The 13,967-nt window shown below is 42.8% G+C and overlaps 1 protein-coding gene across 2 annotated transcripts in view; it reads right to left on the reverse strand.

The window, feature by feature from the left end:
- Positions 1 to 387: 387 nt before the first annotated feature.
- Positions 388 to 13,967, reverse strand: part of LOC310794565 (uncharacterized protein) — a 31,558-nt gene continuing 17,978 nt past the window's right edge. The window contains exons 5-9 of one of the 2 annotated variants that reach the window (XM_083656541.1): positions 12,135 to 12,324; positions 8,882 to 9,121; positions 7,914 to 8,184; positions 5,312 to 5,465; positions 388 to 2,561 (exon numbers count right to left, since the gene is read on the reverse strand). In XM_083656541.1, the coding sequence (XP_083512667.1) occupies positions 2,543 to 2,561; positions 5,312 to 5,465; positions 7,914 to 8,184; positions 8,882 to 9,121; positions 12,135 to 12,324 (874 nt within the window). In that variant the 3' untranslated portion in view covers positions 388 to 2,542. Of the gene's footprint in view, positions 2,562 to 5,311; positions 5,466 to 7,913; positions 8,185 to 8,881; positions 9,125 to 12,134; positions 12,325 to 13,967 lie in introns of both variants that reach the window. The other variant, XM_083656540.1, reaches the window with a different exon arrangement.

A 13,967-nucleotide genomic window follows, 5' to 3' on the forward strand; every position in this document is an offset into this window, starting at 1 on the left:
GTGCAAACAGGTGCGCAAGCGTAAATAGGGGATATCGCCTGTACCAAGATAGGGCCCTAGGACTTCTAGAAGGCCAATGTGCTCACAATAATTGTTATTATTGCACCATAACTCAAAACACATACAGTACACACATGACACCATCTTAGCTTAAATTATTTATTCCATTGGGCTGTAGTGGCCCATAATACAGCACAAGCAGAAACCAGCAAAATTGCCTGCAGATAGATATGCCAAACATGAAGAAAAAAAACTACAGTTTTGAAGCCAGGATATCAGCATAAAATAATGAAATGCATTGTTTTGTAATATATATATACAGTATACACACACACACACACACACACACACACACACACACACACGTGTGTGTGTGTGTGGGTGTGTGTGTGTGTGTGTGTGTGTGTATGTGTGTGTGTTTTGCTCGAATGTTTACAAACAAAACTAATTTTTACAGTAGCTCTTACAAACATATTCCTTGTATCAAGAGCTAAAAGATACTTTAAAGGGATAGTTCACATTTGTCTAGCTCGATTTGCCATTGACCATTGATGATGTTGGTAGAGATCTTCCTCAGCACAATCCATGCTGTTCCTCATAGTAGCTGTTGTAAGTTGGGCAAAAATTAATGTAAGGTCAATGGTCATGCTCCTGTATGTACAAGCTGAGCTTCGGTCAGCTTGTATACAGGAGGGCTCCATTGACCTTGCATTTTGCACTATCCCTTTAAAATATAAAATAGAAGAAAAAAATAAAGTTTGTTTACGTTTAAATTAAAGGCCCTAAAAAGTTGCATAGTATAGCTTTAATGGTACACGGTTTGACAGGACCTTTGTCAGAAGTTTGAGCTTTCAGTCAGTGTCTGTAATATTTGACACCAGAGGGGACCACAAACTGCCTGAAGGTTCTCACTTGATTTTGAGCATCTAACAGTGAATGTGGTGGAGTCCAATGGTGGAGTCAGGTCTTTAGAGTTAAATGACCCCTTACAGAAAAAACACACGAGGTTCACATGTGTCCACATGTTTCACCACGTGTCCACATGTGGTTCACATGTGGACACATGTCAAATTTCACATGTGAAAACATGTGAAACCCATGGGAAGCGTGTGGTTTTGGAACATTTTCACATGTGGAAAACATGTTATCACATGTGATAACATGTTTTGTCACAAGTTGTATAGTATCATGTTTTCCCACATGTGGAAAACAAAATTTGCATCAGAGCATGTGAGCGGAGCGGAGCGGTGATAACTACCGCTCCTCGCTCCCGGAGCGGTCCTTTCCACCCGCTCCAGCGCTCCAGACCGATCCCCGCTCGATACAGATTTCACCCGCTCGCACTCACCGCTCCGCTCCGCTCAAAAGAATAAAAGAGATAAAAAGGCCAGGGTGGTTTAATTTGCGTTTAAACGCCTGGGCAATGGGCATTGCTCACTACAAATAACATGAGCTCAGCAGAGTCGGCTGCATGTTCATTTCTCTTCCTTCTCGTCTCGCAGCAGCTGGCAAGAAAATAGTGGGCGTGCACATAGCCACGCACCGATGCATTCTGTTTTGAACATGTTGTGATGGAAAATGGAGCGGGACTGAGCGGTACTGAGCGGGTGATCGGTGCCGCTACAACTTTCTCTCCGGTACCGCTCTGGTCCCCGCTCCCCGCTCAAGCCAAAATCTCCCCGCTCCGCTCACATGCTCTGATTTGCATGGGTTTCACATGTACTCACGTAGGTTTCACATGTATGGGAATGTGAAAACATTCCAAAACCACATGCTTCCCATAGGCAAAGTACATGTTTCACATGCGATCACATGTGAAATTTTACATGTGCGAAAAACATCACGTGATTTTGCATGTGATTTTGCACGTGTGAAGTTCATGTGGTTTTTCTGTAAGGGACACACCTGAAAACCTGGAAAAGTCATGGAATTTAAAGATAAAAATTTCCAGGCCTGGAAAAGTAATGGAATTAGTAAAGTCCTTGAAAGTATTGGAAAAGCCGTATGGACTTTTGTTGTGTGTAATGAAATTACTTGTGAGAGTAATCTTCCGTGGATAACCTTCCACGTAATGTCAAATTAATAATAATTAATAATCTAACATTTCTTTTCTGTAGCTGTTGACGTAACGTAGCTCAAATATGTGTCGATTTTAGTGCTTCTGGTATTTTATTTTAATGTTTCTTAATTTTTATGGGAAATTTGTGTTTTAATAGCTCCCATGTGATGAGTGTGGTACCTATGGTGAACAAATATGAAGATCAGGCCTTTTCATTTGGTATGTTTGTAGCAAGAAAACTCATTTGAACTATAATGAACTATAAAAACTATAATGAATAGTTTATTGAAAGGCTTTATAGACTTTCAATATGCATAACGTAACATGACAGAGAGTGGGCTGAGCTGCTGTCTCTGGTCAGCAGGGGGTGCTGCATGTTCTGACAGAGAGTGGACTGAGCTGCTGTCTCTGGTCAGCAGGGGGCGCTGCATGTTGTGACACAGAGTTGAGCTGCTGGCTCTGGTCATGTTGAGATGGTCTGCATCACAGGATCTGCACGTCACTACAACATATCGAGACATGGTGAAAAACAATGATTGGTTTACTGAGATGCTCATGCTTTGGGTTGAAACAATAACACTGATGCATTGATGGTAGAAGGTTAGTGCTTTGATGCACAAAAGTTAGTATTGAGTCAGGCCCAATCTTGGGAGACACATGATGCACATTTTGAACATTTTTGCACATTTTTCAGTAGGCTACATTGTAAAATATAGAAAGTTTCGAGGGGTGTAAGGTTCAAGGTTTTTGCAAAGAACCCCAAATACTTCAGTGTGTTCAATGTTAGGTCTTTTGATTTTTGATGAATAACTCTGGATTGGTTTAGAACTCACATTTGGCACTTAAAGGAGAATTTCAGTATTTTTCAACCCGGACCCTATTTTCATATTTGTTTATGTATAACTAAGTCATGTAAGCAGAAATGTTTGAAATTGGTGCAGTATTGACCAAGATCGCTTCAGTCGATTTTCCCGCATGGCCCTCCTGCCTCGACAGCCTGCACGTACAGTATGTCCACGAAACGAGCTTGTTGTTGGAACAGACACAGACTCAGATTGTTCTTGTCAAAGAGAGAGAGAAAATGAACGCTTGTTTTCAGCCATAACTTACAAAACCCTTCAGCTACGCTGTTACTCCAAGGGAAACATGGAGGCCTGCTCCCCTATAGCTGACTTTTCCTGCAACAGCGCAAACTCTTGTGAGACTCCCACGAGACTCAGGTAACAGACACACTGATCACATGATCAGTGTGTGTGTTACCGGACATTTCTGATCTAGGTAAGTACTTAAAGCGGACTAAACCCCAAAACACTTTTTATCAGCTTTTAACCAATATATATGACTTTTGGGGTGGTGTGTGAAGATTTCTGGTAAAAATTTCCACATTTGAGACCAAACTGTTACCATTGTACCATTTGTATCATTTTCAGCCACATAAGTGCCCTCTATGGGTTCAAACCTGCTTTTTTTTGCCCTCAAAAATGCACAAAATGTGGTACAACCTGACGTCACGATGAACCAAAGACTATGGGATTTCAAGATAGTAACTCCCCTACTCCCCCTGTACCCTTTCCCGGCTCCTCACAACTCCAAGCCTATTTATAGTATTCCCATGATGTCACAAGCATTTTCCTACCAATATGGCGCTACAATACACATAGCTCATTGGCTGTTTGTGTCACTTGACCTGTTAATCACCTGTTAATTGATTAAAATCGCCTGTTATTTTCATACTAAGATGGCCATGTGGTGATGTAACAGAATACTATCAATAAAAGCTATAATCATGAATATAAATAAAAGGAAGGAAATGGCATTGTGTTGCTGTAAATCATTCCCAACCTTTTTCATATTAAGGAGCCCTAATTTAGTTCACATTGGGGCAATGGACCCCCATATGATGAGATTTGATCTCTCAGATGCAAATCTGGTTTATTTCTTTTTTTCTTTTTCTTTTTTAATGTAGCCTAGATATGATTTTGTCCAGAATTCCATATATATTAGGTTGAGAGATAACAGAGAATCCTGGAATCCTCTCAAGGACCACTGGTGGTCCCCGGACCCCACATTCAGAACCACTCAACCACTTCCGATTGTGCAGACTGCAGAGCGAGAGAGGAGGAGGGAGGGAGAGAATGTGTGCGGCCCAGCTGCAGGTCCGCTCTGGTCTCGCGCTCGAGAAGAAAAAGCAGAGGGTGATTTTTGCACTGGACCTTTGGACAAAAACAATGACGAAAAAACCCCAAATGAAAATTCAAAACTCATAGCATTCTAGAGGACAAGTTGGTGAACTATTTAATGTGTTTACCTCAATGCAGAAGAATCCCATTGTGATTACATTAGAGCGTGTTCAGAGCGGGGGGTTTCTCCTGCCTATTGTGCTCTGCTGCTGCGGCCGGCTAGCATCACTTTAACAATAGTTACATGGGAGTCAATGGCACGTTCTGCCAGAAATCTAGGGGTTTAGTCCTGCTTTAAACATAAAAAAAAACAAAAGTAAGGTCCAGGTTCTCCTTTAAGGGCAGTAGAAGGAGCTCACCAAGAACTTTCATTTGATATGATACATTTTTGCCTCTGGTTATCAAACCTAAACCGCTTCTAAATTAAACTCTTTTGTTGTGAATATTTGTCACTTGTAACACCCCAAACACACCAGAAGCGTATCCGGCGCTGAAGCAACACCTCGCAGAGGCAGTTCCCTTTCAGCGTCCTTGTTAACAGGGGAGATGGATCACACCGGCTACATTGCATCACCTCACCTCGCAACACTGCAGCGAGAGTTTCTGCGTCTGGTCTATATATTTTTTTACGCATGAAGCGAGCCGGGCATGAAGTCAATACAAGTTGTAACCGGCGCGGAGCAAAACAGAGCACTTCTGGTGTGAATGGCAGGGCTCCTGCTCGACGCTTCGCAGATGCTTCTAGTGTGTCCCAGCCGTTAGGGTTAGGGATATTTAAGCATATAACCCTGAGCATAGAACTCAATAGATACAGTCAGTGTATCATCATAGACGCTGGGGGCATGGTCAGGGTGGGGTAAATCCTCGTTAGCTGCTAGCCCAGCCCAGGCAGACAGGATCAGGGATTTAACCCCCGCAGTAAACGCACATCCGAACAGACGTCTATGTACCTGCTCTAGAATCCCCAATCCTGTAGTGTAGAGTATGTTTTTTTTTACCCCACTCGAAAGACAGCCGTAGCAACAATTTGTGGGCGTTCCTACACCGACCGACTGTCTCTATTGTAGCCTACCTGAGCCTTGCATGCTGTCCTGTCCTTTGCTGCATTCTGTGGGCAGCCGTGTGAGCAGGCTCTCCTCTCAGGTTGACCTCTGACCTTTGGGCAGCCGTGTGAGCAGGCTCTCCTCTCAGGTTGACCTCTGAGTAAATGTGATGCTGACTGCATGCTGAGATCAGGGGAGATTTCTTTTGTGAGGACTACTGTGACAAAGATACAACAAGATACAATGCACGCACACACCTACACACACACACACACACACACACACACACACGCGCGCGCACGCGCACACGCACACGCACACCTACACACACTCACACACACAGTCAAGTTGCAGCCACAGTCTCATTGGGGGCTGATCACCCCTAAAGGTCTGGGTCCAGTTGCACAAAGCACCTTAGGTTAAGATTTCCCTTAGAGTCAGAGTTAAGGTGTCCATAAAATAGAATTGGCTACACAAAACACCCTTAAATCTTGTGCTTATGTTTTCCTTAAAATGTTTGACCTTATGGAGAAGATTTAAGGGTGTTTTGTGCAGCAGATTCTATTTTATGGACACCTTAACTCTGACTCTAAGGGAAATCTTAACCATAAGGTGCTTTGTGCAACTGGGCCCTGATCCTAAAATTGCCCCAGATTTCACACTGCTTTGACACTCAAAATGGCTGCTGTGAAAAGGGCCTATTGGCCGGGGAAGGGGGAGGGGGGAAGGGTTAAATGCAGGGTCAGAGGCAGAGTGGGTTTGGGGCTTCTAATCTGTTTTAAAGAATCTATAATGTAGCGTAGGCTGGGAGTACTTATTGTTTTTGTCCAGATTCTTATTCTTATTATTCTTCCTCCCCTATTGTAAATGGCTGTAGCTCATTGTCGGATTTGTGAAAAGTTTTCACATTTGGCACACACACTGACACATAGCCTCGGTAAGCCGTTCTCCAAGTGGTTATGTCCCATTTCGCCCACAGGGGGCGCTATGACATGCAGTGAAACTTAAATGGTCCTCCCGGCCGCCCCGTTTGACCTAGACCAGGGTTTTTCAAAGTGTGAGGCTGTGGGCCTCCCTTCCGACAAAGCTTGGGAACAAAGCCGCTTCCCCCCCAAACACACCCTAATTGCTTTACTGTAGTTTGGATGCCTATGGGATAATGATTATGTTATTTGATCCCAGCAATTATTTGATCTCAACATCTGAGACAAGATAGCTTCATACTATAAAAAAGGTCTGTCTGAAGGGATGTATTTGTTTCTGACTCTGGGCAAGTGGGGAAAAACAGTGAAATTCCCCAATACTACTCTGAAGCAAAACACACATTTTAGGCTTTTGATAACCAATGTAATATTTTTTTCCATTCACTAAGCATCCCCTGAAACTGGTCGGAGCATCCCACTTTGAAAACCCAACTGAAACCTCCTATGTAGCCGTCATTTAGGATGCCAAACAAATTTCTAATTAGGACCCATAATCATACCCCGTCTGGGTAGATTGGCCGCCATCTTGGAAATTTTGAAACACCTTTGAAAATCTTCTCCTCCTCAACCGTAAGTGAAAAAGAAACCAAATTTGGCATGGATTGTTAAAGGACATGCCGGAACAAAGTTATCATTTGGTTTAACGATCGGTTAAAAGATTGTCTGCTGCAGGGCGTTAGACTGCACACTCTCTCAGCAGGTACGCTTCCACAGAGTTCAGCTTTGCAGGGCCAAACATGAGGGTCAGAATGGATTAAAAATTCACCTTTTTAAAGTAGGGTTGGCCATATTTCGGGGAAAATGTACCCTTGACCCTGTCTCCTGCATTCTGGGCAGATGTGTTCTTCTTCAGTGGATTTCAGACTCAGCCCCAACAGTTTCGCAGTGGATTCGGAATGTTATGAAACTTCTCCCTTTGGAAGCTATCAGCTTTTGGCTCAAGGATAGGCCAAATCTGGACTATATTGGAGAGGATAGGGCCCGGAGTGGTCTCTATGGACTAGCATGGACGGTCGGACATATCTATCTAGGTCTTAACATGTAATAAGGCTTTATCTATTTATTATTATATCTAAATACCCCTGCTATACCTATTTCTACAGTATTAACCTTCTGCCTGCTGTAGGTGCACTGTGTGTTTGTTTTTGTTTGTTTTTTTCCTTTCTGTTTTGCTTTTATTATTTTTGTGGAGATTGTGTGTGTTGTGTTGTGGGTGAGTGGGAACAGAGGGCATATTCTGTTATCCCATTCAACACTAACTGTTGATCCCTCTGCTAACTGAAAACTGAATAAACATACTTGTACAAAAAGTACAGTAGGGTCAGGTACTGAAACCCGATACCACTAGGGTACCGGTACCTTTACAACCGGTACTACTGGTACCGAATTGCAACGCAGATTTAGGTGCCTCATTTAGGTGCCATGCATGAGCTGCTGTAATATCTGCCCTGCTGCATGCACCTTCACTAATATGATTGTTTTATCGTTTGGACGTGGCACTTTAAATCCACTTTAAATGAAAAGAAACAAAGTATAGTGGACTGGTAATTATAATGAAATGAGTATGGATTAGACCTTTTCTCAGGTTATCTCCAAGTCATTCCTAGACTGAACCTCTCTGAAATGGAGACTGTCTGTTACTTCTCACCTGCGTCTGCTTCAGGGTCTGGCCACCTTCCAGTAGCATAAAACTCAATTTCCTCATGGGACTTCTGTTCCCATTGGTCTAGATGAGGAGGCTCCTCATAGGTATGAAGAGACTCCAACCTAGCATCTATCGCCCCCTGCTGCTGTGGCAGGCTTTTGACATTGATATAAGGAGATGTATCATCCTTCCTTGGGGCCCTGGTAGGCTTGTTGACCTTGGCATACTCTGCATCAGTCACATCACATGGTCCTCCTCTGCTGGTGGAAAGGTCCTGGAAGAACAACAGCGCTGAGTGAGCCGCTGAGGGAAAAAGACTGCTCCTGGTGTTAGAAGTATAAAGGTGTCTGCCAGTGGGCTAAGTAACATGAGGCCTGGTTAAGGCTATTATTTTGGTTACATTTGTCTCATTGTCCCCCACCAAAGGGGGCACTATGGATCAGTTTGTTAATTTGTTCATGTGTCCATTAGTCACACTGTACTGTTGACTTTATCGCTTAAGGAGGCGGCATGGACAGTAATGCTGACTTTGTGCCGCTAGGGTGCAGTAACACAGCTATAATAATCATATTTTATTCGTATAATATCAGTCGAATCGGATTTGACAGTTCAATTCAATACAAATATATATATTTTTTACAATAGTATCTGGCAAGTGGCAATCGGAAAATCAGCAGCCAACCCCAGGGAAACTGGGTTGTAGAGATTGTACAACTCCACCCCATATAATTGGGACATTTTGAAGCAATTCCTTTCCATTGAATGAGGTGATTCATAGTAGAACGGGTGCACCACAGACAGAGGTGTCCCCAGACAGAGCTGCCCACTAGGAATTCTCCCAATAGTCCTGATGGCCAGTCCATCCCCAGTCCCCAGTGGTGGGCCATTTTGGCCACACCTCCAGGCAGGCACAATGCAAAATGTTAATCTGGCAATAATGTTAAACCACAGGGTAATGTGTGATGCTTTACCTCAACACTAGAGGGCGACACACATTCCTGGAGCTTAATTTCAGGCACTGAGCGGGATTTCTTCAGTGCTTTCCTCACCACAGCATACTCTGGAGCCCTGTCGGGTTCGAGTTCAGGGCCTATGGTCCTGAGTGGTGCTGATGACTCTGCATTCTGTGCAACTGTTTTAGCCTCATCCTCCAACTTCCCCACATCACAGACTTGGCTGGGCTGAGAGGTCCAGAGACATGGAGTAGCCATCTGCTGAAAGAAGGGAAAGTTGTTTTGTACATCATGTTTTGGTGGATGCCTTCATGGGTCATGCAGAAACATAATGTCACAGTGCACGGCCAAATTGATTTGATCACACCCAAAAGATGCCATCATAGCTTGGCATTCCTGCCATAGTGCCTTCAATAACTGCAGATAAAAACATCAGTACTTTAATGGTGTTATAGGTAAATTAATTTTTACGCCCGCTAAAAATGCAGTGTTGATCCATGTCCAGGACTGGCTCACCAACTCCTGTCTTTTATTCAATATTTTAAAAAAAAAACTTTATGTATGATGTTTTCTAAACAAAAACTACACATTCCGGTGCGTTTCTGGGTGCAGAGGAGCTCACTGTTGTGAAACTAGTTCAAATAATTATGTGGGGGTCATATTGGACCCTGCACTCTCCTTCAGGAAACACGTAAAAAAAAGTGTCAAATACTGTAAAATACTGTAACTTCAAACAGATCTAGCTGACTGAAGGTGCTGCCATGATGTTTCTACACTCAATGATTTGATCACATATTGATTACTGCTTAACCAGATGGTCACTGGCTTGTATGACAACACTCAAGCCTATAGAATCACTCTTTAAAAAAGCCCTAAAATCTTCGATAAAAAGCCCTTACCACATTGGCAACATTCTGAAAAAAAAAATCCCCTAAATTTCCAAAACTTTAAAACCTTCTGATATGCCTGCTCTGTGTATAAAATACTCCATGGTCTTGCCCCACCTCCTCTTGCAGAATTGTTTAGGCTGTCTAGGCTTGTATAAGAGGTGACTGTGAGACACCCCTCAGATTTTGTTGATTAAAGTCGATCTTTAATATAAAAAGTATAAACATCTGGATGACAATCCTATAATAAAATGGCCTTGGTGGGCGGGTGGGCCGGTCGGTGGGCGGGCCGCCCGGCCGCGGGTGGTGTGAGTCACGATTTGCGTCAAGTTTTGTGTCACTTTGCGACCCGATGTCACTTTCATAACGCCGGCCAACCGATATTCGTGGTGCTATTCGGCATAGTGCCACCTATTGGCAAATACAAAAAGCAGTTCACAGCCACAGACAGAGCAGTGTCAAATAGACGTTGGGTGTTTTTTTTATTACGGTATGTATTTGTGTTGTGCTCAGACTGAATTCAGTCATGGTAATGATGTGGGCTGTGTGTGTGTATGCGTGTGTGTGTGTGTGTGTGTGTGTGTGTGTGTGTGTGTGTGTGTGTGTGTGTGTGTGTGTGTGTTGTTGACTTCTGGTTTGGTAGAGGTGAGAGGAGAGTAGGCTACTTTCTCCCCCGTCGGTTTGATCTTTTGTTTCTACATAACCGACATGTTTCAAGTATCGCTATGTATACTGCATTGTTTGATGCTACGGACTGCACAACATAAACATTCAAAACTCAGCCATGGAGTCAACGGAAGGTGCTGCGGCTCTACACTTTAGCATTGGGGATTCAAGAGCAGGTAGCCTACATAGAGGTCTGTTGAGATGTGCGTTTACTGCAGGGATTGAATCCCCAATCCTTTCTGCCTGGGCTGGGCTAGCAGCTAAATGCGGTAACACTTTACAATTGTTGACTTGGGACTCGCTGTTCAGTCTGTCATTCAGTTTTCTTCTCTAACTAACTAACTTCTAACTAGAGGTACATACCTCTAAAAAACCTCTAAAACAACAGGCATATCTGCAGGTTAGATACATATCTAACCTGCAGAAATGGCTGTTGTTTTATGGGTTTATTGCGTTTTTACTATACAATGATACATTGTAGCATCTTCTTGAAATGTGTTGCGCTGAGAGTCAGTCAGGGCAATTTCTTAGCCTCACTTTATCATCCAATTGCACTTTGCACTGCTTGTGCCTGTTTTGACTCGCATTTCGCACAGCTGTGCATTGCTGCTTTGTATTCTGTTTTATTTTACTTTTACTTGCACTTTGAACTGCTGTGCATTTTAAATTGCTGCTTTGTGTTTGTTTTGAATCATGTGTGCCTATGTCTCTGTGTTTTTTATGCTCGCTGCAAACTAATTTGCCCTTCTGGGACATTCAATAAACTTGAATCTTGAATCTTGAATACTGGTGCACAAATATGCATTAATTGATGCTTTCCTCATCATGAGTTATTGTATGACTCATGATGAATTAAGCCATTCATTGATGTTTACCGCATCATCAACTAATGAAAGGTATGTTTGATGAACAGACTGAGTCATATGAATTACTATTAATTATGTCATCATGGATTCATTCCTCATCAACACCTAGCATTAATTAATAGCGTATTCATGTGTTAATTACCACTCTCAACTTCCACCCACCTGCAACCGGGATGCCACTTTAGCATTACCAGCCGTGCATCTGTTAATAGCCACCTAACATTACCTCATTCATGGGTATCCCTTCCTCCTTGTTGAGGCTTGGTGCAGTGCAGGATGCAAAGCCAGGACACTGAAAACATGTGGCCGGTGTTGTGTGCCTATCTTAGCCGGGTACGGCTATTTCAGCAGCTGTTAGTCTATCATTTCCGATTTTGGCGCTCTGATATAGGCGTGTAGCCCACCTTGCTACTAGCCTGGAACCAGACCAGCTCAAACCCATTCTCTGACATTGTATTCACTGTGCATCTCTCCCACAGACCTCAAACACTGGATGTAGGCTATGGCTTGTCAGGCAATATCAAAACCAAGAACCACTTATCATTGCCGTCGGGCAGAACCCTTCTATCTCCAAAAAAGCAATTTTTCACAAGGAAGAAAAAACATTCACATTTTAACATAGTGTAATAGTAATAACAACATTAATAACCAGTAATATAACATATTTTGCTGGTCCAAAGTACCTGAAACTTTCACTGGTTATTTTTGGGTACTCACTAAATCCATTTATGAAATAAAAAGAAAATGGCCAAATTTGGAGATACAAGGTTTGGTGATGTGATGTGGTGATGGGCCTCACCAAGTAAAGTGACAACCTCATGATGTATATACTTATGTCTTGTTAAAGCCTACCTCAGTGCCGGGGGAGGTGAGTGTTTTGTTCAAGCAGGGGGAGGTGAGTCTCTCGTTAAAGGGCCCTACAGGGTTGTGGGTGTAGAACGTGATGAGGTCCTGCAGGCTGTTGTGGTGGCTCTGCTCCCCAGAGATCAGGTAGGTCCCATCCTCCTCCTCTATGATGAAATGACGACACCTGTCCTTTCCTCTGGAGGAAAGAAATAATTAGGGGTCCAAGCATCGCAGGACCAAGTTTGTGAACAAATGGAGTGGCTATTACTTCCAGGTCCAATGCTGTTGGTTTTAAACAGCAGTTCATAGTGAAACTATGCCCTCTTTGAACTCCAACTGCTCCTTCATACTTTAAACTAGACAGTCTATTCAAGCTTAAATGAGTCACCACCTTTAGGACTATATCACCTTAATTCAGCTTTAATTCATCTTTTGTACTGTTTGAGAAATCAGAGTTTATGTTTTATACTTTTTTCAACTTTTATAATGGGACCCTATGGAGCCTTGAGTGTAGGCCAACTTTTTACATCTTTATTTTCACATTTACATCAGACCCTTAGCTATGCCAACTTCTGCTGTCACTCACAATGCCAAAATATTTGGCTTTATTTCATGGTGTTTCTGCTGGTACCCAGAAGTGCTTTTTTTGTTGTCGTGATGTCACGCTGTTCCGTAATATAGCTCCTGAATCATCAGGCCTAGAATTAATTTATTTAGCCTGATAGAACAAGTTTTGAAAATCTAAACAAACAAATTAAGTTGACGACAAAGACATGCAAACAGGAAGTGAGCCATAATTCCTATATCCTTGCCAAACTTCAGATACAGTACACATTTGGGATGGACCCAGACCCAGAGAGAGATCTGCAGCATGCAGTAACATAGTGTATCAGACCCAGAGAGAGATCTGCAGCATGCAGTAACATAGTGTATCAGACACAGAGAGATCTGCGGCATGCTGTAATGTACTGTAGTGTATCAGACACAGAGAGAGATCTGCAGCATGCAGTAACATAGTGTATCAGACCAGAGAGAGATCTGCAGCATGCAGTAATGTAGTGTATCAGACCCAGAGAGAGATCTGCAGCATGCAGTAACATAGTCTATCAGACCCAGAGAGAGATCTGCAGCATGCAGTAACATAGTCTATCAGACCCAGAGAGAGATCTGCAGCATGCAGTAACATAGTCTATCAGACACAGAGAGAGATCTGCAGCATGCAGTAACATAGTGTATCAGACACAGAGAGAGATCTGCAGCATGCAGTAACATAGTGTATCAGACACAGAGAGAGATCTGCAGCATGCAGTAACATAGTGTATCAGACACAGAGAGAGATCTGCAGCATGCAGTAACATAGTGTATCAGACCCAGAGAGAGATCTGCAGCATGCAGTAACCAGGGCCGTAGCTAGCTATGAGGACGGGGAGGTCCGGACCTCCCCTAATATTTCAGAGATTTTTTTAATATTTCAGAGATTTTTTTTTTTTTTTTTTTTTTTTTTTTTAGCCTTTATTTAACCAGGTTTGTCCCATTGAGATCAAAGATCTCTTTTACAAGAGAGACCTGGCCAAGAAACAGCAGCAACACAAAGTTACAACAAACAAACACATAAACACATACAATTGAAAAACATTAAAATGATCAAATAAAACATTTGCATACAGACAGCCTGTTCTCAAGAGATTTTACCATAGCCTTAAAACCATTTAAGGTTACTAAGCTATTAAGTTTAAGATCAGACTGCAGACTGTTCCATGCGGTGGGTGCAGAGAACCTAAAAGCTTTCTTCCCCAATTCAGTTCGGACTTTGGGAACAGAAAATTGTAGAGTGTCCTG

The sequence above is a fragment of the Poromitra crassiceps genome, assembly GCF_964638095.1.
Source record: "Poromitra crassiceps genome assembly, chromosome: 20".
NCBI lineage: Eukaryota > Metazoa > Chordata > Actinopteri > Beryciformes > Melamphaidae > Poromitra > Poromitra crassiceps.